This window comes from Rhincodon typus, chromosome 13 (genome assembly GCF_021869965.1).
Source record: "Rhincodon typus isolate 14 chromosome 13, sRhiTyp1.1, whole genome shotgun sequence".
Taxonomy (NCBI): domain Eukaryota; kingdom Metazoa; phylum Chordata; class Chondrichthyes; order Orectolobiformes; family Rhincodontidae; genus Rhincodon; species Rhincodon typus.
This window is the reverse complement of record NC_063344.1, coordinates 9,538,012-9,562,879: the sequence shown is the minus strand read 5'-3', so window position 1 is coordinate 9,562,879 and position 24,868 is coordinate 9,538,012. Positions and strand designations below refer to the sequence as shown.

The following is a 24,868-nucleotide window of genomic DNA, read 5'->3' as shown; positions in this document are numbered from 1 at the left end:
AGGAGGGAGGGGCGGGTAGGTGTGAGGGAAGACGGATAGGTCAAGGAGGCGGGGATGAGGTTAGTAGGCAGGAGGTGGGGGTGGGGGTTGGCCAGTGAGATGGGAGGAGCGGATAGGTGGGAGAAAAGATGGACAGGTCAAGGAGGCGGGGACGAGATGGGCTGGTCTTGGAATGAGGTTGGGGGTGAGGAGATTTTGAAGCTTGTAAAGTCCACATTGATACCATTGGGCTGCAGGGTTCCCAGGTGGAATATGAGGTGCTGTTCCTCCAGCCTTCGGGTGGCATCATTGTGGCACTGGAGGAGACCCAGGATGGACATGTCGTCCAAGGCGTGGGACGGGGAGTTGAAATGGTTCATGACTGGGAGGTGTTATGTAATGATTAGGAATGGCAATAGTCACACCCACGTGAGGAGGGATGAATTAGCTCTCCATGTTTTAGCCTCCTCAGTAGATCGCAATTAAGTCATGGTAATACCAGTTTCCAGTCAAAATGTTGTTAACTAGTTTTTACTGTAGCAGTAAAGAGTAATTGCAAGGTTTTCGTGAGTTAGTGTAGAGCATGTTTATTTTTAACCAGCTCACCCTGACAAAAAGTAACAAAGCTTGTTACTTTTCATTATATCATCTACTTTGTTCTCTGTATCAATGAGATATATGTAAAACATTGGCAGAGGAAATTTAATATGGTGAAATATGATTCATATCTGTAGGAAGAACAGAAAAAAAAACAGAATGTTTCTGTTTAAAATGGTGAGAAATTATGAAACATTATTGTCCAGAGGGGTTTATGCGGTCAAAAATTTAATATGATGGCAAAGCCAACAACAAGCAAGACAAATGATACATTGCCAATTATTTCCAACAGATTGTATCAGGAACATAAAGAAGTCTTGCTATGAATCCCTCTAGGTCAGATATTCCCTTTCACTGAAAATATTAATATCCCCTTTAGAGTTTCTCCATCTCACATTCTACATACACACAGACACACACACAGACACACACACACACACACACACACACGTACACTCAATCTGACAAAAACCTTCACACTTGCACACAAACATACTCATTCATGGACTCTCACAATTTGTCAGTCACTCATTCTCATACAAGCACAAACTCTCACATAATTACCCTCCATCCCGACACACACACATGTAGAACCTTACACACTCACCATCACACACAGTTAGGCAACCTTGCACATACCTTCTTGCGCTCAGAGCACTCTCCCACTCAAATATACTCAATGACAAACTCACTTACACAGACACACAACCCTTCACACAAACAAACACACACAAATCCTTTGGTTTTCCTAAGACATAAGCCTTTAACCTGAGACCATGGTTGGGTAGTTGATTTCTGGGACCATCAGCAGCGGTGGGTATTGCAGTTAGCTTGTAAGCTCTTGGTTTCTTGATGTTTCTTTCCAGTCTGTGTTGTCACTGAGCTTTTCTTCTTGAGAGACTAGAGCTAAAGAGAGAGAAAGAGCAATTTTAAAAACCAGTTTGGCATTCAGAAACCCATCCCCCTGCTTCTACACAGAGAAAGCATCTCACTCAGACCCTGTTCCCTACCCTATTCTTCTAACCCTGTATTTCCCATGGCTAATCCACCTAGCCTACACATCCCCAGACACCATGGGCAATTTAGCATGGCCAGTCCACCTAACCCGTACATCTCTGGACTGGGGTGGGGGAGGGGGGGCAATCAGAGCACCTGGAAGAAACCCATGCAGACACAGGGAGAATGTGCAAACTCCACACAGACAGTCACCAAAGGGTGGAATTGAACACTGGAGCCTGGCACTGTGAGGCAGCAGTGCTGACCACTGAGCCACCATGCCACACACTCACCTCCTTCAATCAGATAGGAGATGAGGGCCCCTTCATGTCTCCCAGCATTGGGGGCTGACTGGTTTTACTGCCTTGGGTGAAAAGGTTCATTTTCAGCTCAGCCAACGTGTATGTGTCCAGTGAGGACTGTGGCCATATCAAGTCAGTGTTTTGGGTCACTTTTTTAAAACAAAATGTTGGTGCATGAAAATCCCAAGTATCAAATCAGATGATGGAATTCAAAAATCAGTAATATGCATTTGTTCCTATGACACATTATGTGTATTTGTTCTATGTATTGAATACCTTAGCTCAGTCATTCAACTCAACTGGAGTCCAGTAGCCTCCCACAGCACACAATACAATTCTGTCCATTGTGTCATGTGAACTGTTTGAACATGTGATTCATTTAGCCCCAAACCATGTCTCTTTCTCCACAGTCTTATGATTGTTCCTTTCTCAAGTATATATCAATTCCTTTTTCAAAGTTTAAGCCTCCTACCATCATCCTTTGAGGCAGTGCATTCCTGTCCATATCAACTCAATCAGTAAAAAAAAAATCAAACTGGCACATCCCCATTGGGAATGAACTGAAAACAGAAAGTCCATCTGGTTTAGTTATGGTGAATTCAACATGTGCTAGGAGGAAAATGTGGCAAATAAATTGATATAGACAAATAAACGCTTGGATTTTTATTGTGTTAAAACTTCTGTTACATAGTACAGTATAACATTTGAGTGAGAACTTAGTAACAAATCAAACTCAAAAAAATAGATTCATTCTGACACTGAGAGAAATTTTGCATAATGGGTTAGAGGTCAGAATGGTCTGGTAAATGTTTTATCTTGTGATTTAAGCCAATATTGTCACCTGCAAATTGAGATACCAATCTGGAGTATCTCTGGGTTATGGGTGCCTTCACAAATGCTGTTCCTAAGGCTGCTTCTCCTTATTACTAAGAGAGGCTTTTCAACTCCTTATGCACAATAGCATACTTCATTTAAATACGTTCATAGTAGGTTTTCAAACACTGCTCTCTAGGGTAGCATCTAAGAGGTCTTTCTTCACATGCTCATTCCATACTGGTGCCTTCTCTCTAACCAATATGATCAACTCCATCATCATGATTTGTGTAAATCTCATTGTTACACACAGAAATAAAAAATCACCCTTTTTAAGCTTTCTCATTTTTCTCTTTGGAATGTGATTTTAGCCATCAATGGATACATGTACGGTAACCAACCAGGTCTGGAGATGTGCAAAGGAAATACGGTGTCCTGGCATTTGTTTGGTCTTGGATCAGAAGTTGATATCCATGGGATTTATTTCCAAGGCAACACCCTCACTAAGCAAGGAATCAGAAGAGACGTGGTTAATCTATTCCCACACATCTCAGCCACATCTATCATGCAAACCGACAGTGCAGGTACAGCAACATGTATTCAGAACATATGTGTATATTTATTTTGTAGTTGACAACTTTAATAATAATATATTATGTCCCTTTTTAAGAAACTAAGAAGAATGAGTGGCTGATACAAGTAAAGAGGCTTAATTCACTTTCTAAGATAGAGAATAACACGGGTACATCAATGATCCTGGATGGCTAACTCAACACTACATCCTTCCTTGTCTCTGTTCACTTTGTTGCTCTGGTCAATGCTTCTTTAGTTCTCTTCTTACCTCTATTTTTGGATTGTTGTTAATTGAATTAGAATTAGGTTTATTGTCATGAATACTGAAGTCACAAAAGAAGAGGAAAACAGTGACAAGTATACAATGTTGCCAACACATGGCACCATCTTAGGTACAAATCTTGGGGACAAAAAATAGAGAAAAAGGTTACACTACATTACAGATATACATAGGATAAGTATAAGTTAAGAAAATAAGAAATAAAGCTAAAAAGATAGACATTACAATCTTTCTACAAAGACTTTCTACCTCCTCAGTGTGGCTTCAATGTGTCAGCCAGGACTCATTACAATGTCTCCTACTCAACTTTGTCCTTATTCAGGATTTCAAAGCTGTCAAACTCATTACTTAGAGATAGTAGGAACTGCAGATGCTGGGGAATCCGAGACAACAAGGTGCAGGGCTGGATGAACACAGCAGGCCAAGCAGCGTCATAGGAGCAGAAAACTCATTACTTATCCCACTCTTCCTTATTTTTCCCCCTAGATTTTATTGTTCTTGTAGAATTACTTTCCAACCTTCTCCCCTTTTGCATATTCTGTCCAGAACTGGAATATAATTCCGTGAGCACTGGACACTGTCAGGTAACTCAGATGGCTGGCCATCAGTCTCCAGTCAGCCTTTGTAATATTTATTGAAATGATTCCACATGAGACAAGCTTTGTGGTCTTGCTTCACAGCCACACACGTACAGTCTACTAGCATTTTCAAATGAAAATTGAGGGGCGATTTGATCACTGTTTTCAATCTGTTAAACCTTCTTTCCCAAGGCTATTTGTTCAGTCTTGATGATATTCTGCACAATGAATCCTGTGTTGTCACCCAGATTTCACAATTTCTAAGTTTGTAATTTAACCAGATGCAGCACAGTTAGATCGTGGTATCCAGTAATGGCCACATTGTGAAGTATTGCTCTGTGTATAATTAATAAGCCAGTTTATTGCTCTGTGATAAATAGGAGGGTGTAATATATCTTTTATCAATCTCTTGTGATCGTATTGGTGCCCTTTACCTTTTTCTTCAGCTCTGTTTCGTTATTTTCTACTTAGGGTCATACAGCTATACAGCATGGAAACAGACTCTTCAGTCCAATTCATCCACGCTGACTAGATAACCTAAATAAATCTAGTCCCATTTGCCAGCATTTGGCCCATATCCATCTAAACGCTTCCAATTCACATACCCATCCATATACCTTTTAAATGTTGTAATTGTACCCACCTCCATCACTTCTTCTGGCAGCTTATTCCATACACACACCACCCTCTGTGTGAAAAAATTCCCCCTTAGGTCCCTTTTAAATCTTTCCCCTCTCACCTTAAACCTTTGCCCTCTAGTTTTGGACTCCCCCACCCTGGGGAAAAGACCTTGGCTATTCACCCTATCCATGCCCCTCATGATTTTATAAACCTCTACAAGGTCATCCCTCAGCCTCTGACACTCCAGGGATAATAGCCCCAGGCTCTTCAGCTTCTCTCTATAGCTCAAACCCTCCAACCCTGGCAACATCCTTGTAAATCTTTTCTGAACTCTTTCAAGTTTCACAACATTTTTCCTATAGCAGGGAGACCAGAATTGAATGCATCAATTTGTTCTCTTCTCTTCTTTAGAAAGAAGTCAGAAATCACACGACACCAGGTTATAGTCCAACAGGTTTATTTGAAACCACAAGCTTTCAGAGCACTGCGAACATCAGGTGGAGTGACTTCACCGAAAGCTTGTGATTTCAAATAACCCTGTTGGACTATAACTTGGTATTGTGTGACTTCTGACTTTATCCACCCCAGTCCAACACCGGCACCTCCACATCATATTCTTTAGAAAGGTGGATGATGAGCAGCATGGTGATAAAATATATTGCCTAGAGTTGTAGGCTGCGTTTTTGTAGTGGTATATATTGTGCGATGTCGCATGGTTAGTATGTCAGTGTACCTTTAAGAGGCATGTACATGATATTATCGCTGAATCAGAGCTTGTGACCTGAAAATAGAGAAGGTCTCAAATTCTATCTTACCTCAGATCACTTAAAGTATGACACTGTACTGGAAACATATTAATCTATATGACATAAAAACTTGGTATTAGCCCAGACACTTAGAAGCCAGAGGAATGTAATATTTGTCCATGATAATTAATTATAACTTCAGTTATGAGGATAGGTTGAAGAAGTTGGGATTGTTCTCCTTGGAGAGGTTCAGTGGCATAGTGGTTAGCACTACTACCTCACAGGGCCAGGGACCTGGGTTTGATTCCAGCCTCGGGCAACTGTCTGTGTGGGTTTCCTCGGGGTACTCCAGTTTCCGCCCACTGTCCACAGAGGTGTGCAAGTCAGGTGGATTGGCCATGCTAAATTGCCCCAATATGTCCAGGGATATGTATGTTAGATCAATTAGCCATGGGAAATGCAGAGTTAGGGTGAGGTGGGGGAGCTGGGATGTTCTTCAGAGGTTCAATGCAGACCTGATGGGCTGAATGGCCTCTTTCCAGATTGTAGGGATTCTCTGAGAGAAGGTGGCTCAGAGGAGATTTGATAGCATTTTCAAAATAAGAAGCGAGCTGGGTAGAGTAAATATAGAGAAGCTGTTCCTCTTCTGGAAAGAAAAAAGATCGAGAGGGCTCAGATTTAAAATAATGTGCAAATGAAGCAAGGGTGATATGAGAAAGAACTCTTTCACACAATGAGTAGTTAGGGTATGGAATACACTGCCTGTAAATGTGGTGGAGGCAGGTTAAATGGAAACATTCAAGACGGGCGTTAGATGATTATTCAGCTAGAAATGGTCCACAGGGATATAGGGAAAAGCCAGGAGGTTGGCATTAGGGGATAGAACTGGTGCAGGCACGATGGGCTGAATGGCCTCCCGTGAACTTTAATAACTCTATGATTCTGTTGGACTCTTCAATAGCAAGATATCAATGGTCAGTTTCTTACGTTGCAAGGGATGACATAAACATTGCCACATCAGCGAAACCACCATGTTGGATGTAAACACACACCAGGATATGCAGGGGAAGCTCTGTCTATGCATCACAGGAGCTGCCTTCATTCTCCCTCTGGTTTTATCTTGTTCCTATTGTTTTTGTCTTTGCTTCCATTCCCTCTCATGCTGCTTTCCCTTTATACCAAGCCCTTCTGATAACACCTCTCCTTAATCTTGCTTATTCTCAACTCCCTTTCCTTCATACTAAGCCATCGGGCTGTCAGTAATCCTTCCTTTTCTTGTTATTAACAATGATTTTACATTATCGTGCAAGGTCAGGTTGGTTTGCCAACTCTTCAGGATGAGCCTGAATTTCCTTGAATCAAAGATCAGGTTCCAGGCCACTGCTGTGTGCAACTCTGGGGAAAAGTCATAGAATCATAGAATCCCTACAAGTATGGAAACAGGCCATTCGGCCCAACAAATCCATAGGCACATGAAAAAGATTGATTTTTCACATTGTTTTCTTTGCACATTTCTCTTTGCCAGATATTTTGAAAATGGTGGAGATAGGGAGAAACGTTGTTTGGCTAACAGTCTGGTGCCATCCAAATGGATAATGAGTCTTCTTGCTTTCCGATTGGCTCAGAGCCTGTGTACCACAAGGAGGGATGTATTGCCTAACTATTGGCTAGAACCTTTGGTGGGGGGGGGGGGCGGCGAGGGGATACATCATGTGATGAAACCTCCAGGAAAATATTAAATCCCAGGTGGCAACCCTGACACCAATAGTTCCCTTAAACAGAGGTCACTGTATTGACTAGAGCCCCAGAGAGACTGGTAGAGGTGAAAATCCTAGAATAGAGGTTGGCACAACATCGTGGGCCGAAGGGCCTGTACTGTGCTGTACTGTTCTCTAATAACTTAAGATGCAACTGGTTGGTGTAACTGGAGTATTTTGTGATCATTGGGAGTCAGAGTGTAGTGTTTGGATTGAAGTTAGCCAGATAGATCTCATTGAATATGAGATCCCTGATTGGGGCAGTTAGCCTGGGGCCAATCAGGGACTCCTGGCTGACAGTTAAAATAGGAGTCTCAGGGATTCCCCTCACACTAGGGACAGGTTCTGACCAAACTGGTTGGAGTCCAAGTAATGTGCACGTAGAAATAGAGGGTGACTTGTTAACGGAGAGATACCGGCCTGTGCGGAGTTATTTCACAGTGGAATTTCTGATCCAACATTACAGCTTTCCAGTTAGATCATACTGTTGTGTCCCATTTCATTGTAAGTCTTTAAAGTACCTGTGAATAAATTGATCCAATATTCTGTTGTGCGTTTTTCTTTTTGTACAGGAGTATTTGAACTATCCTGTAAGACAACAGATCACTTTGCTGGAGGAATGAAGCAGTTTTACAAAGTCAACAAATGCTCCATGTTTGAGCTCCCGGATATTTTTTACTCTGAAAAGAAATACTACATTGCCGCCGTTGAAATTGAATGGGATTATTCACCTTCCAGGGAGTGGGAACTTGAAATGCATCGCATTCATGAAGAAAGGTAATTTCTCAATTGATAAGAAAATGCAGGACAAGTCATCTAACCCAGCTGTAGCTAAGAGTGTGTTTGATGTTGGCAGGACCAGAGGACAGAAAATTGTCAAAAGCATGGGACGTGGTGACTTTTTTTTTACACAGCAAGTTGTTGTGATCTGGAATACACAGCCTGAACAATCGTAAAACAGATTCAATAGGGAATTTCAAAAGGAAATTAGATATATATTTGAAAATGGAAAAAAAATTGCAAGGCAAGACTCTGGGGTAACAGCAGAGGAGTGTTACTAATTAGATGGCCCTTCTAAAGAAGGTTCACTAGACTGATAGGAGGTTGGTTAGCTCAGTTTGCTGGACAGCTGGCTTGCAATCTGCAGTAATGCCAACAATATGGGTTCGATTCCCAAAACTGCTGAGGTTATCCTGAAGCACTCTCCTTCTTAACCTCTCGCTTTGCCCGAGGTGTGGTGGCCCTCCAGTCATCTCTCTCTCTCTCTAATGAGAAAGCAGCCCTATGGTTTGGAAAGACTATGGCAACTTTACCTTTCACGAGACTAGTACCTGGAATGGGAGGATTGACTTATAAAGAGAGGTTGGACAGGCCAGGCGTAACTCTGCTGGAGTTTTGAAATTTGATTGAAACTTCTAAGATCCCAATGGAGCTTGTCAGGGTGCTTAAGTAAACGATATTTCCTCTTGTGGGAGACTCTAGCACCAGAGGACGCTGTTTAAGAATGAAGGGCTGCCCATTTTAGACAGCGTTGAGGAGACCTCTTTCTCTCAGAGGTCGGAAGTTTTTGGAACTCTTCTTCAAAACCTTTTTAAGGTTTAAGGCAGAGGTAGATAGATTAGCAAGAGGTTAAAAAGACTCCTTTATTCATTCATGGGACAAGGGCCTGTTTCTGAGCTGTACTTTTTCCATTTGTTCAAAGGATATTCCTGATGACCGGGAAGTCCAGATCCAGGGGTCACTGTCTATGGATACAGGGTAGGTCATTTAGGACTGAGGTGAGGAGAAATGTGGTGGAGGCAGGTTCATCTGAGGCATTCAAGAGGCAATTGCATGATTATTGAGATAGAAATGGTGCTCAGGAAGTGGGGAAAAGGCAGGAGATTGGCACTGGATGATAGAACTGGTGCAGGCATGATGGGCCGAATGGCCTCCTTCTGTATCATGGCAATTCTGTGAGACTATGCTCCTCTCCCTCCTTTCAGCATTTACCCTGTTTCCATTTGGCTGAACTCAGAGAAGGAGTCTGTGGGTCAGGGGGAGTTCTCCTGTCCAAAGAAATGGGCATGGAGGTGAAGAAGACTTCAACGTCATACTGTGCCTGAAATTCACTGAGGTGGGGAGGCAGAGGGATAAAACTGCAATGTACAAATAAGGTAGAGGAGAGGGGCCAATCCCTTCTGACTCCAGGTTTGCCTGGAAGCTTTTGAATTCCTGCTAACTGATTGAAACTGTGCCGATTGGGTAGAGCTGTTGGATCCAATACTGGACTCCACTCCTAAACCCTATTTTGGAGAGCACATCTATTATGTAGGTGCGCGATAGTCAGTCTAAGGCCCTCTCTTGTTCCAGGCTGATCAGGCAGAACTGGATCCCACAGTCCCCCACATTGGTAATCACATCCCTGAGTAGTGCTAGGCTCTCAGAGATCCTGCTGCCCAGTACAACACAGGTCTGGTCAGGGTGGGTAACCAATACCAGGCCAGGACTTCTCACCTGATTGGCAATGCCACTCGATCATGTTTGTTAGTTCACATTCAGCTGTGAGATCATCCCCAATTCCTAATTCCCTCCGTCTCCCCCTTTCGCTCTGGAATGAGGGGAATTACGCCATTTTTCTGAGATACAGATATGCTGCCAGCTGGAAGTATCCTCTCATACACCTCCAGCAGATCCTGGCCAATCAAATCCCAGCCAGGATGAATACAAGTCAGCTGGTTAATCATTAGTCCCAGCTGGTTTACTGTTCCCAAAAAACTCGAGGGCTTTGGCTCGATGCCGGAATTTAGCAGTGTGTCCACACTCACCTTTGCACTTGAGTGAATGAACTTCAGTTCACCTTCCGGCTCATTCGACATTCTAACAAGAAACCTTTTCTCTTCATTCCATGCATTAAGGAACGCAAGCTGGAATAACTGAGAAATACCCACACTCTTTGGGAAATGTCCTCCCCTCTGACATTATCCATTCTCCTGATCCCACAACTTGTTGCACATTTACTGCCTTCTGATGCTGAACATTCTGTACTCAGCAAAGGTCTCTGTTTTATCCCTCTGCCTCCCCACCTCAATGAATTTCGGGCACTGATGACGTTGACCTCTTCTTCACTTCCATGACAATTTCTTTGGACAGGAGACCTCCCCCTTAACCACAGACTCCCTCCGCTATCTCCAGCACCCTCTCACCCCCTCTCTGGCATTTTAACTGTACTCAACTTGTTCATTGACAACTGTTGATTTTGCCTTAATTTCTCTGCTTCCCCTCCCACCTCATCCATTCTAATCTATCTCCCTCTGAACCGACTGCAATCCATGCTCTCAGATCCAACCCTGACTTTGTAATTAAACCTGCTGATTGGGATGGTGCTGTTGTTATCTTGTGGACTGATCTCGACATTGTGGACGCTGAGAGCGTCTCCCTTGACCTATGACCCTACCTTGGAACACCAGGCCATCATGTCCATGACTGTCATCAATTTCATTTCATTTGGGGATCTCCCCACGACAGTCTCCTAGCTCATAGTACCTCAACCTCGCACAACTCGTTTCTACCTTCTCCCCAAAAGCCACAAACAATACTGCCCGGGAAAACCCATTGTTTCTGCCTGTTCCTGCCCCACGGAACTTATTTCTTCTTACCTTGGCTTTTTTTTCTCCCCTTGTCCATTCCATCCTCACTTACATTGACAACTCTTCTGACATCAGTTTCAACATATCCAGTCACCTCCTCTTTACCACGGACAGCTTCAGTACCTCACTGTTTCCTTGCAGCTAACATTTCTGATGATGAGTCAAGGGACACGAAATCTGCTTTCTTCCCACAGATGCTGCCACTCCTGTTGAGTTTCACCAGCAATTCCTGTTCTTGTCTCCAGAATAGAGAACAAGAATAACTGGGAGGTCATGCTGTCTGTGGGCTTCATGTGCAGCTTAGAAGGATTCATTGATCTGTAAAATGGTGGTCTGCAATGCCATCACCAAATCGACTTCTTCCTTCAGGCTGCACGGCATAGAATTTACTCGGTGTATTTTCTCAAACAATAACATGAGCAGGTGTCAAACAAAAAGGAGAAATTTCTGGAGAAACTCAGCAGGTCTGGCAGCAACTGTGGAGAGAGAAACAGAGTTAAGAGTCCAGTGACCCTTCATCAGAACTCAACAAGTTGGTCCCTTCCTGCTCCATGGAATGGACCGTGGACTGGAAGATTATGTTGGGCCATCTGAAGCAAAGCATGATGCTCTTCACCTCATGGAGATATTCCTTGACATTCACCCTCAATGGTTACAGCAGGATAAAATTCTGCATCTTTTCTGTAGTTGGGACATTTCCAGCTTTCTCTCCCTCATCCTCTCAACAGCTTTGAGGAAGAAAAATTTCCTTATGTTCACCCTGACTGCATTGGAGACTCAAAGAGAGGTTTTGTGGTAGTCCAAACATTGTGGTCCTTTTTGAGTTCCTCCATGTTTACTGGGGCCAACAGTTTCATCCAGATTCCATGTTGTCTTGTCAACATTCTGGTTTCCCTGCAGGTCACAGCTGGCCAGTAGTAGGCAGCGGTGAGAGAAGAACACAGATTTGATATCAGTGTGGATCTGACTGCGACCTCAAGGGACATCAATCTTGGAGTAAGCAGAACTGACTGGCCATGGCCAGGTGTATCTCTGCTGAGCTGCTACTGCAGGGTTGCTGTAGATGTTGAGCAGCTCGGCACCGTTTAATATTTCCTTTAGGAGTCTGGATTTGGCGCCCAGTTTGCAGTCAACCCTTGTGTCTCATCCAGGTGTATCGATGATGGAGTTGAAGTCAGCACCTAGCATGACTGGCCTGGATGTAGCCAGCAGCCATGGGGACCACTGAAGAACATCTAGCCACTCACTCTTTAGAACCTGTCAATTAAACTTAGAGGAGCATTTTTGTACATTAAGGTCTGCTATGAGGAGGCATGACAAATAGTTCAGTCAGCAAGGCAACATTTAGCAATGGTCTTAAAGATGGACCTGGAGAAGCTTAGAGATTTCAGGAGAGGACTCATAAACTCTGGCTGGTTGAAGACGTGATGGCCATTGGAGAGTTGGAGGAAGAGGAGAAGGAAAAGAGGTTATATTTGAGGGGAGCATTGGGTTCCTGAATAAGAGACAGGGAACAGTGAGGCCATGAATGAACCTAATACATGAGGATGGAAATGAGATATTGGAGGCGTTGAAGGGCTGGGGATCACTATAGGTCAACAATCACAGGGGAGAAGGATGAGTCAGTCTTAATTGCCCCTTTTTCACTCACACTCTATTTCATTGATTGGTTGTGACCACTCTGTCACACTTTTGACAGATCTCTCATGCAACAATGGATCAACCCTACTTATCCCAGAATTAGACCTAATTCTAGACATTTCCTAAGTCAACCTGTTGAAATGGTTACATACCTCTGGAGCAGATGGGCCCTCCTGGCCCAGAGGTAGGGATACTACCACTGCACCACAGAAGCCATTGCTATGACCTAATTCCACTCAAGTTCTTCCACTTTAAAACACACAATTTCCCGTTGAAATGGAGGAATTTTTGTGCTTTCCATTGCAGTCCTGGAACCCCTTATGTAGTGCGAGGAAACGTGACCATTGGTCCCAAGTACAAGAAAGTTGTCTATCGGGAATATACTGATAAGACGTTCACTAAACAGAAGGAGAGAACCACAAAAGAAAAACATCTGGAAATTCAAGGTATGCTTACTTTATAAATGTTTTTGCTGGATCATTGCCAGTTTGTTAATCTACAATATAATTATGATAACAGTGTTATCCGTATTTATATGGTTTCTTATTTATATGTTTTGAGTGAAATCTGTGGGCAAAAGATAACAAAGATTCTGCATCAGCAATTGTCAAGATATTAATATTCAGTCTCAGGTGAACGTACTAATGACTTACTCCGAATTAGTTTAATATATTTTCAAAACTTTAGTTCCAGTGTTTCAGAATGACGTGAACTGTCATAAATGAGACCTTGTTTTCTCGTCGAGCAGAATGAATGAATCAATTCTCTTCACCCTGTCAATGATGTGTTTATTTCTTTCCATTTCCAGGCCCACTACTTCATGCAAAAGCTGGGGACAAGCTCAAGATTGTGTTCAAGAACCTGGCCTCAAGGCCATATTCCATTCATGCACAAGGAGTGAAAACAGACAATCCTTCCATTAAATATACACTTCCAGGTAAAACCAATTGTTCCTCTGTCTCCCCGCTCTGACCACCCAATCCCTTCCAGAATTTGGTGACATGAACCTTATTTTTGCCAACTGTCATGTTTAATTCAACTCACTAAATCTGATAAACGATCTAATACTGTCGCATTTGGAACTGGGCAGTAAGGTCCTCAAAGTTGAAGGTGGATCTGGGTTTCGGGTTGAATTACAGATTGCAAGCCAGAATGTGAAGAGTCTTTGGGTGTTCAGATGCCTAACTCTCACAACCTGTTGCAGGAAGCTATGTCCTGGCAAGATGCAGGACAACACAATGCAAAACGGCAAATAAAAACCGAAAGAACCGCGGATGCTGTAAATCAGAAACAAAAACACAAGTTGCTGGAAAAGCTCAGCAGGTCTGGCAGCATCTGTGGTGAGAAATCGAAGTCAATTTTCAGGTGCGGTGACCCTTCTAAGAACCTGAAATGTTAACTCTGATTTCTCTCCACAGATGCTGCCAGACCTGCTGAGCTTTTCCAGCAATTTCTGTTTTTGTTCTTGCAAAATGGTCTCAGATACAGAAAGTGGGTGGAGACTTCCAGGCCTGCCTGAAGTATTTCGAGGCAAATATTCAGCTTTGCTGCAGCAGGTTAATGTCTTGTCAATAAGTTCCCAGGACCTCTTAGGCAGGTCAGCTTTCCCAAGCTACCTCTTTTGCAATCATTGGCATGTTACGAATACTCACGAACACCCCAGTTCACTGTAATTACATTGACAGTTCCAACATGAGTACAAAAAAAAATCAAGATTTTGCAAAGCTGACAATATACATCAGCTGTGTACCTGGTGGGGTCGTCGTCTTCCTCATAGCTCTGATTGAGTATCCAGTCTTTCAGCAGCTTGGCTTTTTCATAACCAAGCCATTTCTTTGCACCGGCTCTTACAGTGAAAGGGGTTGTAACGTGACTTTGCCAACTAGTCTGGAAAAAGGATTCTGCCCAGTGAGAACAGGGATCAAAGAGCTAATGGAAACAAATCCTCTAAACAATCACAATGAACTCAAGGACTGTTTGTCCATACCCATATGTACAATCATGTGGCTTCCTAATATTTCAAATGTTCACATGAGAGTCCAAGGTCCCTCCATTACATTAGTTTACTCTCATAATGCATTATACTGACTTGTTTAATTTATGTCCAGGGTGTTCCTTTAATCTCAACTCTTTGTCCAGAGTACATTACAGGGCACACTACAGAAAGGGTTCAGTGCTCCAACTTCCCTATTGTGACTCAAGCCACACAAGGTGACCTTTATTGACTGTGAGTCAATCTTACTAACCTTACACAGTCCAAAAGACATTGTAGAAAGGAGAAGTTATAGCATCCCTCTGGTGGGAGAGAAAGGCTGGACTTGGCAGAGGATTGGGGTGACAAAGAAACTGGTGGAACATTGCATGTCTAAAATAAGAGCTTCAGGTGAAATTGCTCCATAAAACATGCCACTGCTCATCTAAATATTATCAATATATTCGTAGGTGAGACAGAAACATACATTTGGAAAATCCCTCAAAGATCTGCTCCTGAGGTTGGGGATTCTCGATGCATTCCATGGACATATTACTCAACAGTGGATCCAATTAAGGTACACTGACTGACACTCAGGCTGGGTTTGCTTTCACTGGAGGTGATGAGGAAGATGTTGAGAAGACAAATAATTGTCGAGTTGGCCCTGGAGTGCTACTCACTCCCTTCTCGCCCCTTCAAGAATTAATTTGTAGATACAATGGGGACTTCCTTGACCCACCAGCAATCAGGGCCTTTAAATGGTCAATTAATGGCCACTGAAGGCCCTCGACTCAGTCACCTTTTCGGGAAGTGAGAGAAGTGGGAATCAGGTTGATCTGCTTGCTGTGTTGGGAGTGTGGTGGGGAGGGTTCCATTTGTCCTAATTTGGGGACAGTCAAGGTGGGGATTGGGAGGTAAGGTCTGGTCATTCCCAGAACTGCCAACCTATTAGAAGCAAAATAAAAGAAAAACTCACTTTCTCGATTAACACTGTCTCTGGAAATGAAATCAAGGATTGTGATTGGCCGAGTAGCCTGCCAGTCAGGGTGATGAGTAGATTCATTTCAAGTAACTATCAGGCTCTAAGTTCTCAGTGGGATTGGTGGGGGGCTGCTGGGGGAGGGTGGTGGGGTTGATTCAGAAACATTAAAGAAGCCTTCTAGATTTCTGCAAGTGTCAAAATCCAACAGACTAATAGGTAAGTTTGCCATATTCCCAGAGGGCCAGAGGGCTGCTCTCTCATGTGATAGAAACAGTTAGCGGCAATTTAACCTGAGGTTCACCATAACACAGACTGTATCAAAATCTATTAACATTAAATACACCAAATGCCTCTACCCATATTAGAAACAGACGAGAAAGGAATTTGGTCGCTGAAGACTATTCTGCCATTCAGTGAGATCCTGGCCGATCTGTCACTTAAAACATTACATGTGTCTTTATCCCATGTCCCTTAACGCCACTGGCTGGCAAAAAAAATCTATTAGTCTCACATTTGAAAGAGACATTTGTTCTAGTATCAACAAATTATATTTTTACTGAATTTTAGCTCCGGTTTTGATTTCACTCTCTTTAATTATAATTGTACCTATCCATTGCTGCACCTGCGTCGTTCACTGATAATTACACAGTATAAAAGTAATTATCCTGCTTTTAACAAAAAATAGAATGGCAAGCTCATATATTGTAACCCTACCTCCCAGCCTACTCCACTTTTTGAACAACTTGATTGTATTTTTAATCACTGCCACCTATCTAATAATACTTACTCTACACAGTGTTCCCATGGACTCAAGCATGTACAGGTCAGGAGACCATTCAGCCCATTATGCCTGCAGTCAACAAAGATCTGACCACACTAATCCAATTTTCCAGCTTTCGGATCATAGCTCTGGAGGCTATGGCAATCCAAGTGAATATCTAAATACTGATTAAATGTCGTAGACTCACACCACTCTGAGTGAAAACAATCCTCCTCGGTTCCTTTCTACCTCTTACTTTTAATCCAACGTCTTTAGTTATTGACTGCTCCACTAACAGAAAAAGTGTCTTCCTGCCCTCCCGATCTATGCCCCATGTGTTCTTCACTATCTTCATATTTATCATAAATTAATTAACTTATTGAAGAACAATGATTTAAAATGAAACGTTGAGTGTTCTCTTTAACAGGATTGGCAAAAGAACACGAGGCGACAGGGGGAAGTATTTTACTATGCAGCAAGTTGCTTTGGTCAGAAATATACTGCCTGAAAGGGTAGTGGAAGTAGAGTTAGTTATAACATTCATAAAAATTTAGGAAAATAGCTGAAGGGATTTATTTACAGGGTTATGGAAGAACAGGAGGAAACAATTGAATATCTCTGTCAAAGAGCTGGTACAGACATGATGGGCCAAATGGCTTTCTTCTTGGTGTATTGATCGACAATCATGTAGAATCTGTATTTGCTGTCTAACTGTATGTGAGGAGTTAGCAGAACATGGCATGGGTTATATTCTGTTTCTGTCAATCGCAAATGGATGAGGGACCTGGAAGGACTAAGTAATGTACAATTAAATATATGCCAAATGGGGGAAAGGTTACAATAAATATGCTCAAAAGAGAAGGTGCAGAGAAAGATAACTTTCAAAGGTGGAAAGTCTAAGTAATGTATAGGTAGGAATATGGGGGAAATGTTACAATAAATATGCTCAAATGGCCTAGTGGTATTATTGTTGGACTGTTAATGCAGAGACCCAGGTAACATTCTGGGGACCAGTGTTCAAACCCCACCATAGCAGATGGTGGAATTTGAATTCAGTAAAATATCTGGAAATAAGAATCTAATGACGACCATGAATCCATTGTCGTTATCAGGGGAAAAACCCATGTGGCTCACTAATGTCCTTTAAGGTAGGAAACTGCCATCCTTACCTGGTCTGGCCTACATGTGATTCCAGACTCACAGCAATGTGGTTGACTCACAACTGCTCTTTGGGTAATTAGGGATGGGCAATAAATGCTGCCTAGCCAGCAACACGCTCATCCTGTTAATGTATAAAGGAAAAAATCACTGGCCCTACAAGTTGGTATTATTTCAGTTTAGTGGAATTTCATGTAAAACACGTGTTATAAACCTGAGGCCAATTTAACAAGAAACAGCTTTCATTTGTCAGTACTCTTCCCTCTGTTACAGGATCTTCATAGTGGCCTGATTGGGACACTGGTAACCTGTCACAAGAACTTGTTTGAGACAGTTGGCTTGAAGAAACATGAGCTACAAGAGTTTGCTCTTCTCTTCCTGGTTTTCGATGAGAATGAATCATGGTACCTGGATGAAAATATTAAAAAATATTGCCTCAAACCAAATCAAGTTGACAAAACAAATGAAGATTTCCTTGAGAGCAATAAAAAACATGGTATATTCACTGTTGATGTGTTTGAATTATGGATTTATGTGACAAATAGAAAACTCAAGCCTCACGTTGCACTTTGCGAAACAAAGTAGGGTTCAGTTTAGGTAGATTATTCGTGGATTTCTCAGGTGGGAATGCGCTGCACTATAAAACAAAGAACTGCGGATGCTAGAAATTGGAAACAAAAACAAAAATTGTTGTTGACAATCAGCAGATCTGGCAGCATCTGTGGAGGGAAAGTAGAGTTAACGTTTCCAGTCCAATGGCCCATCTTCGGAATGGAATAGATTGAATTAAGTTGTTTTCTTCAGTATTTGTGTGCTATTCTGAATGGAGAACATTAATGATTTCTGAGGAAGAGTTATGTCAGACTCGAAATATTCAGTCAGTTTCACTTTCCAGCAGCCAGACCTGCTGAGTTTCCCCAGCCCTTTCTGCTTTTACTTAACATCAGTGACTTGTTGAGCCTAATTGAACAATTCTTCCATGGTAGTCAATTTTAAAAAGCAGACTGAAGATTGACTGGAATCTTTGTTTGAAATGCTCCTCTGTAGAACCCAATAGCCATTATGTTCAGGGCAAGGTTTTCTAAGCAAAGAAAATTGGAAATTCCTGAAGTTTGGACATAGAACCTAGAACAGTACAGCACAGGAACGGGCCCTTCAGCCCACGATGTTGTGCCGGCCATAACGCCAAATTAAACGAATCCCTTCTGTCTGCCCTTCATCCATATCCCTCCGTTCCTTGCATATTCCTGTGTTTATCTAAAAGTCCTTTAAACGCCCCTAATGTATCTACCTCCACCATTACCCCTGGCAACATGTTCCAGACTCCTACCGCTCTCTGTGTAAAAAATCTTGCCCCAAATGTCTCCTTTGAACTTTCCCTGTCTCACTTTAAATGCATGCCCCCTAGTATTAGACATTTCAATTCTGGGAAAAAAAGATTCTGACCATCAATCCTATCCATGCATCTTATAATTTTTACAGACTTCTGTCAAGTCTCCGCTCAGCCTCCGCCGCTCCAGACAAAAACAACCCAAGTTTCTCTAGCCTCTCCTTATAGTTCATATCCTCTAATCCAGGCAGCATCCTGGTAAACCTCGTCTGTATATCCTCTCCAAAGGCTCCACATCCCTCCTGTAATGTGGCGATCAGAATTGAATGCAATACTCAAGTGTGGCCTAACCATCATCTTATAAAGCTGCAACTATTAATTAGTTAATAATTAATGTAATTAGTTATTAAGAGACTTGCTGGTCTAACCTGCACTCCCCCAAACAATTATTTTTAAATGTGCCCTTTTAAATCCTACTTGTTCCTTTCCTAAATGTGTCAAATGCACGTTGAGCAACCTTGAACAGTTTCCTTTTTCCCCACAGCACTTCTTTCACTAAACCAAATGTGCTGGAGGCTAACCTTACCAGGAAGTCCAACTTCCCAATGTCAGATTGAGTGGAAGGAGACGTGGTTGAGTTCCCCCCAACTGGATTAGCTACTAGTAACTTATGCTGAATTTAAGTACCAGCACAGACCAGCTGGGCCAAATGACCTCTTTCTGTTCCACGTATATGCTATTTAATTCTATATAGGGAGCTAGCATAACACAAGGCCAGAGATGCATTCTGCTTCTCTCTAACCCAGAGCGAGGGAGGAAGGTGGCAAATCTAAGTAATATATTGATAGGAATATGATAGCATGGGAGGGAAAAGTTATAACAAGTGTGCTCGAAAGTCATCCAACTGACCCATTGCTATCCTCATCACTGTCCTGTAGTTGGCATAATTTCACTTTAGCATTATGGGTAACAGTCCTTATGAATACAAGCTCAATTCAGCATGCAGTCATTTCCAGAATTAAGGGATTAGGAAGCCTGGTGTATATGAAAGTTTCTACTGGGCTTTCTGAGCTCAAATTGACCAGAGCCAATCTAAGTTCCTAACGGGTAAATCTTCCACATTGCCTTTTATGATATCATTGTGTATGGTGGTGGTGGGGAGGGGGGGTGGGGTGGGGAGCAGTTGGGTTTAATTTTTGAACTTCTATCCGCTAAGGAAGTTCATAATAAGACATTAAATTGTTTTATTTTAGCAATCATTTATAATATTGTACACAAGTGACATAGAATAAGTTTACTGTTTCATATTTTGTTTCACGTAATTAATTGCATATAATTGCACTACTCTATCACAGAACCATTAGAAAACAGCACCTGAGGTAAGCATGACCCATGATCTGATTTTTAATCTATTTTATGTTTCCAGCTATAAACGGGAGGGTCTATGGAAACTTGCAGGGACTGGATATGCAGGTTGGTGAGAAGGTGTACTGGTATCTCACTGGAATGGGTAATGAAGTAGACTTGCACTCAGTGCATTTCCATGGGCACAGCTTTTACTATAAGGTAACGTGACATTTTATTGTTTCATTGGGGTTTAACCCAAGGCTTCACCTTGCCAATAAACATTTTGGGCAGCACGGTGGCTCAGTGGTTGGCACTGCAACCTCACAGTGCCAGGGACTGGGTTCGATTCCAGCCTCTGGTGACTGTCTGTGTAGAGTTTGCACATTCTCCCCGTCTCTGTGTGGGTTTCCTTCGGGTGCTCTGGTTTCCTCCCACAGTCCAAAGATGTGCAAGCTAGGTGGATTGGCCATGCTAAATTGTCCATAGTGTTCAGGGATGTGTAGATTAGGTGGGTTTTAGGGGGATGGGTCTGGGTGGGATGGTCTGAGGGTTGGTGTGGACTTGTTGGGCCGAAGGGCCTGTTTCCACGCTGTAGGAATTCTATGATCTATTCTATCCTATGTGAAGAAATGAGCGCCAAACTCTACATGCAAATCAAAATCAAGCATTCTCAGGCTGTCCCCAGTGGGAGGTGAGGGCCCATTATCACTGGGCTAGTAATCTGGAACCCCAACCTAACATTCTGGTGATACAGGTTCAAATCCCACTATAGCAGTTGATGAAATTTGAGTTCAATAGTTAAGAAGTTGTGGGATTTGAAAAAAAAGCTGGGTCTAATGAAAACCATATAACCACTGTCAACTGGGGAGAGAAATCTGCTAACCTACAGAAATGTGTTTGACTCTTAACTGCCCTCTTGCCAATGAGGCATGGGCAATAAATGCTGGCCTATCCAGTGACACCATATCCTATGAATGACGATTAAAAAATCATGCTTGTGACACGAAAAGATATAGTGAATTTCAATTCTCTCACCCAAGTGTAAGGGAACTCTTCACTGGGCCTTCGTCCTCCTATTTTGGACTATATTTCATCTGAAAGAGGTAGCTAAGCTTCCTATCACCTGATGAGGACTGATCCTGGATTCTGAGCACTTGTTGATACACCTGTTTTTGATGGACATGTAGTTCACACTGTCAATCATCTGTTCAAATGCATTTAACAAATGGACACAAGACAATGGCTTGCAACATCAAGATATTTGTTGCCCCCTTGCCCACATCATATTAAGGCTAGTTTTCATTATTTTATAAGAACAAAACTCTTATTTTCTGAAACACTTCATTGACAATAGGCTACATAATATTTAAAGTTGGGTTATATAATTACGAGGGAAGAAAAAAGCATTAGAAAGATATATCGAGCAGGTTCAAAGTAAGATAGGAAGAAGAGATAGTAGGAACTACCGACGCTGGAGTCTGAGATAACAAGGTGTAGAGCTGGATGAACACAGCAGGCCAGACAGCATCAGAGGAGCAGGAAAGCTGACGTTTCGGGCCTGGATCCTTGTTACCTAAGATAGGAAGAAGTTTGTGCAATGCATACACAACAGCAAAGAGCTGTTGAGCTGAATGACCTATAGCTGTGACATAAATACTGTGCAATACCAACATTGGGCACTAGGAGTTCATTTCTTTTTCACAACGAAGTCAAACACTCTGCCTGACAACTGGAGCACTTTTTGTGGTTCACATTTCCTATTACGGTGGCTCAGTGGTTAGCACTGCTGCCTCACAGCGCCAGGGACCCACGTTCGATCCCACCCTGGGGTGACTGTCTGTGTGGAGTTTGCACATTCTCCCCGTGTCTGCGTGGGTTTCCTCCGGGTGCTCCGGTTTCCTCCCACAGTCTAAAGATGTGCAGGTTAGGTGGATTGGCCATGCTAAATTGCCCATAGTGTTCAGGGGTGTGTAGCTTGAGTGGGTTAGAGGGGGATGGGTCTGGGTGGAATGCTCCAAGGGTCGGTGTGGACTTGTTGGGCCAAAGGGCCTGTTTCCGCACTGTCGGGATTCTATGAAATAAATTCTATTACCAGCATGACTGAGGTCATTTACCATATGGGAGATCTCAGCTTCAAAGCTGCCTCTTAACCACATATTTTTGTAACATCTAACGACACAGACCTTGGAACTGGAATGACTTGTACATTTTGTCACGGGTGGACCTCACTTTATTACCACACCCCGGCCCAAATTTGAAAGGCATGGCTGAATATGGTTGTTTCCTTACAGGCGAATGGAAATTACCGTGGAGATGTGTACGATCTCTTTCCAGGAACTTTTCAGACCGTGGAGATGATTGCACAACATCCTGGAACCTGGCTTCTTCACTGTCATGTAACTGATCACATCCAAGCTGGCATGGAGACAACCTACACAGTCCACAAGAAACCAGGTAATGAGTAAACTGCAAGGACACAGCCTGAATCATCCGAGTCGGTTTGGTAATATCGCACATAAAACACATGCAGCAATGCCCTTTTGAGGGTTATTGTGTATATCTGCAACACCCAGTCAAGGAACATGATGGGATAACTGCAGCAAAGTATTTTCTGAGGAGCTGAATACCAAATTGTTGTTTCTTAATTGCTCTGTGAAGATATGGCTTTTCACAGTGATTCTCTGGAGGTCTGAGTTAATAATATAACAACACCTTATAGAAGATATGGCTTTAAAACACAGAACATACAACTGTACAGCCCAGGAACAATGCTGTGCTGAATATGATGCCAAACTAAACAAATCCCTTCTGCCTGCCTTTGGTCCATGTCCCTCCATTCCTTGCACATTCATGTGCTAATCTAAAAGTCCCTTAAATGCCCCTTTTGTATCTGCCTCCAGCACCACCCCTAGCAGCATGTTCCAGACTCCTACCACTCTTTGCGTAAAAAACTTGCCCCTCACATCTCCTTTGAACTTTCCCCTGTAACCTTAAATGCCTGCCACCTAATTTTAGCCATTTCAGCTCTGGGAGAAAGATTCTGATCATCAACCCTAACTATGCTTCTCTGCCATTCAAGAGAAAACAAACTTAGTTTTTCTAAGATAACAAGGTGTAGAGCTGGATGAACACAGCAGGCCAAGCAGCATCAGAGGAGCAGGAAAGCTGACGTTTTGGATCTGGACTCTTCTTCGGAAAAAAATCTTTCCCATATTCTGTAGTTTCAAAAATGTTTTAAATGTATGGAAATTATACCAGTACAAAAAGTGATTGGGAAGCTGCTGAAATGTTTTATTAATGTAAGAAATCTGCCACTCTTACCTGTTTTCGCCTCCATATGATTCCAGCCCTATACCAGAATTCTTGTCTCTGGACTGCCTGTTGAATTAACTTTACATTGCAACAAAGTGCTGTTATCTCTCAGAAAACAGCCTTGCAGCATTTTCTCAGAGTAACTATGGTAGGCACTGAATGCTCAGCTATAGCTCTGCACAGAAAATTAATTGAAGAAGAAAGAATTGTTTGTACTTAGTGTTAATATTTGCTGACAAAACCAAACTGGCAAGCATAGGGAAAACTTTGCCGCTTTCAAAAAAAGAACACAAATGTGGTAAAATAAATACACAAGATGGATTGTAATCTAATTCAAGCAATGTACGTTAGAAACTGAATTATGAAATGTGAACACAAAGGCTTGACCATTAGTTAAATAGAACACAAAAAGCCATTGGGTGTGACCACTGATCAATTGATGAAGACACTAAGCCAATTTGAAAAGGTGTTATCAGCAAGGTTAGGCAAATACAAGAAAACTTTCTCAGTGATATTTGGCTCGATCTCAAATCAGTGCTTCCAACAGTACACAGATAATTCGTGAGACCACACCTAGAGCATTGGGTCTAGGCTTTAGGTATGTCATCTCCAAATGGAAAATCATGCAGTGTAGAAATCTCTGGGTAAAATGCAGTTTTTCTGGGATGTAAGGCTTGAAATTATGTAGAGGTTTACTGCATTAACGCTATCTTATCATTATTATAGGATGTGGAGACATGTGCAAGATTTAAAAAGCTTTGAGATTTTGTCAATGCAAAGACAGAACCGCAGAAGCAGATTTAGTAGATTTAAGACATTCTTCCTGACTGAATAACAGTTTGGTAGATTGAAACATGTAGTGCTGAGTTGATTACTGGCTTTTAAACAAAAATGGAATGAAATCCCATTTGAAAATGGAATTAAAAGTTGGGAGGATAATTATTGATTGCAAAGATTGAAGTAGCAAAGACACATTTTGTTTAAGGTTTCCGTCCTGCTCCCATCAGGATAATTTTCAAGAATACTAATTCAAGGGAAACATGTGCATGCTCGTAACAAAATAGATGACAGCCATTCGCTAGTTCATGTCACGGGGAATGCCCTGACCAATCAGAGTTGACCAGCCTGTTTTAAAGTATAAACAAAATCTGGCAGTTAACGGTCAATCAGCACTGAAGAGTGCATTCACCATTACAACATTTCTACTAATCAGAGTCAACTTGCTGACCAATTAGCACTCTACTGTTATGCAGTATAAATGGTCATTTCCCCTTGATGTGGTATTCTTGCAAATTGTCCCGAGGAGTGCAAATGCTAGCCTTGGACAAAATGTGTCCTTTTTCAGCTATACTTAGTTCTGTGCTACTAAATAATAACTACATTAACACAATGGTTACTGAACAGCTGGCACCGTGAAACTATTAAGAATCAATCAGAAAATGTATAAAATAAATGGCTCAACTAAAGGCAACAAGGTGCAGGGCTGGATGAACAC

General features: G+C 42.3%; 1 protein-coding gene across 1 annotated transcript in view; it reads left to right on the top strand.

The window, feature by feature from the left end:
- Positions 1-24,868, top strand: part of LOC109923036 (ceruloplasmin) — a 62,886-nt gene that overhangs the window by 36,386 nt on the left and 1,632 nt on the right. Inside the window, exons 11-18 of the mRNA XM_048604785.1 lie at positions 3,059-3,271; positions 7,815-8,019; positions 12,819-12,958; positions 13,321-13,449; positions 14,955-15,061; positions 17,658-17,880; positions 20,141-20,280; positions 22,353-22,515. Coding sequence (XP_048460742.1) covers positions 3,059-3,271; positions 7,815-8,019; positions 12,819-12,958; positions 13,321-13,449; positions 14,955-15,061; positions 17,658-17,880; positions 20,141-20,280; positions 22,353-22,515 — 1,320 coding nt within the window. The remainder of the gene's footprint in view (positions 1-3,058; positions 3,272-7,814; positions 8,020-12,818; positions 12,959-13,320; positions 13,450-14,954; positions 15,062-17,657; positions 17,881-20,140; positions 20,281-22,352; positions 22,516-24,868) is intronic.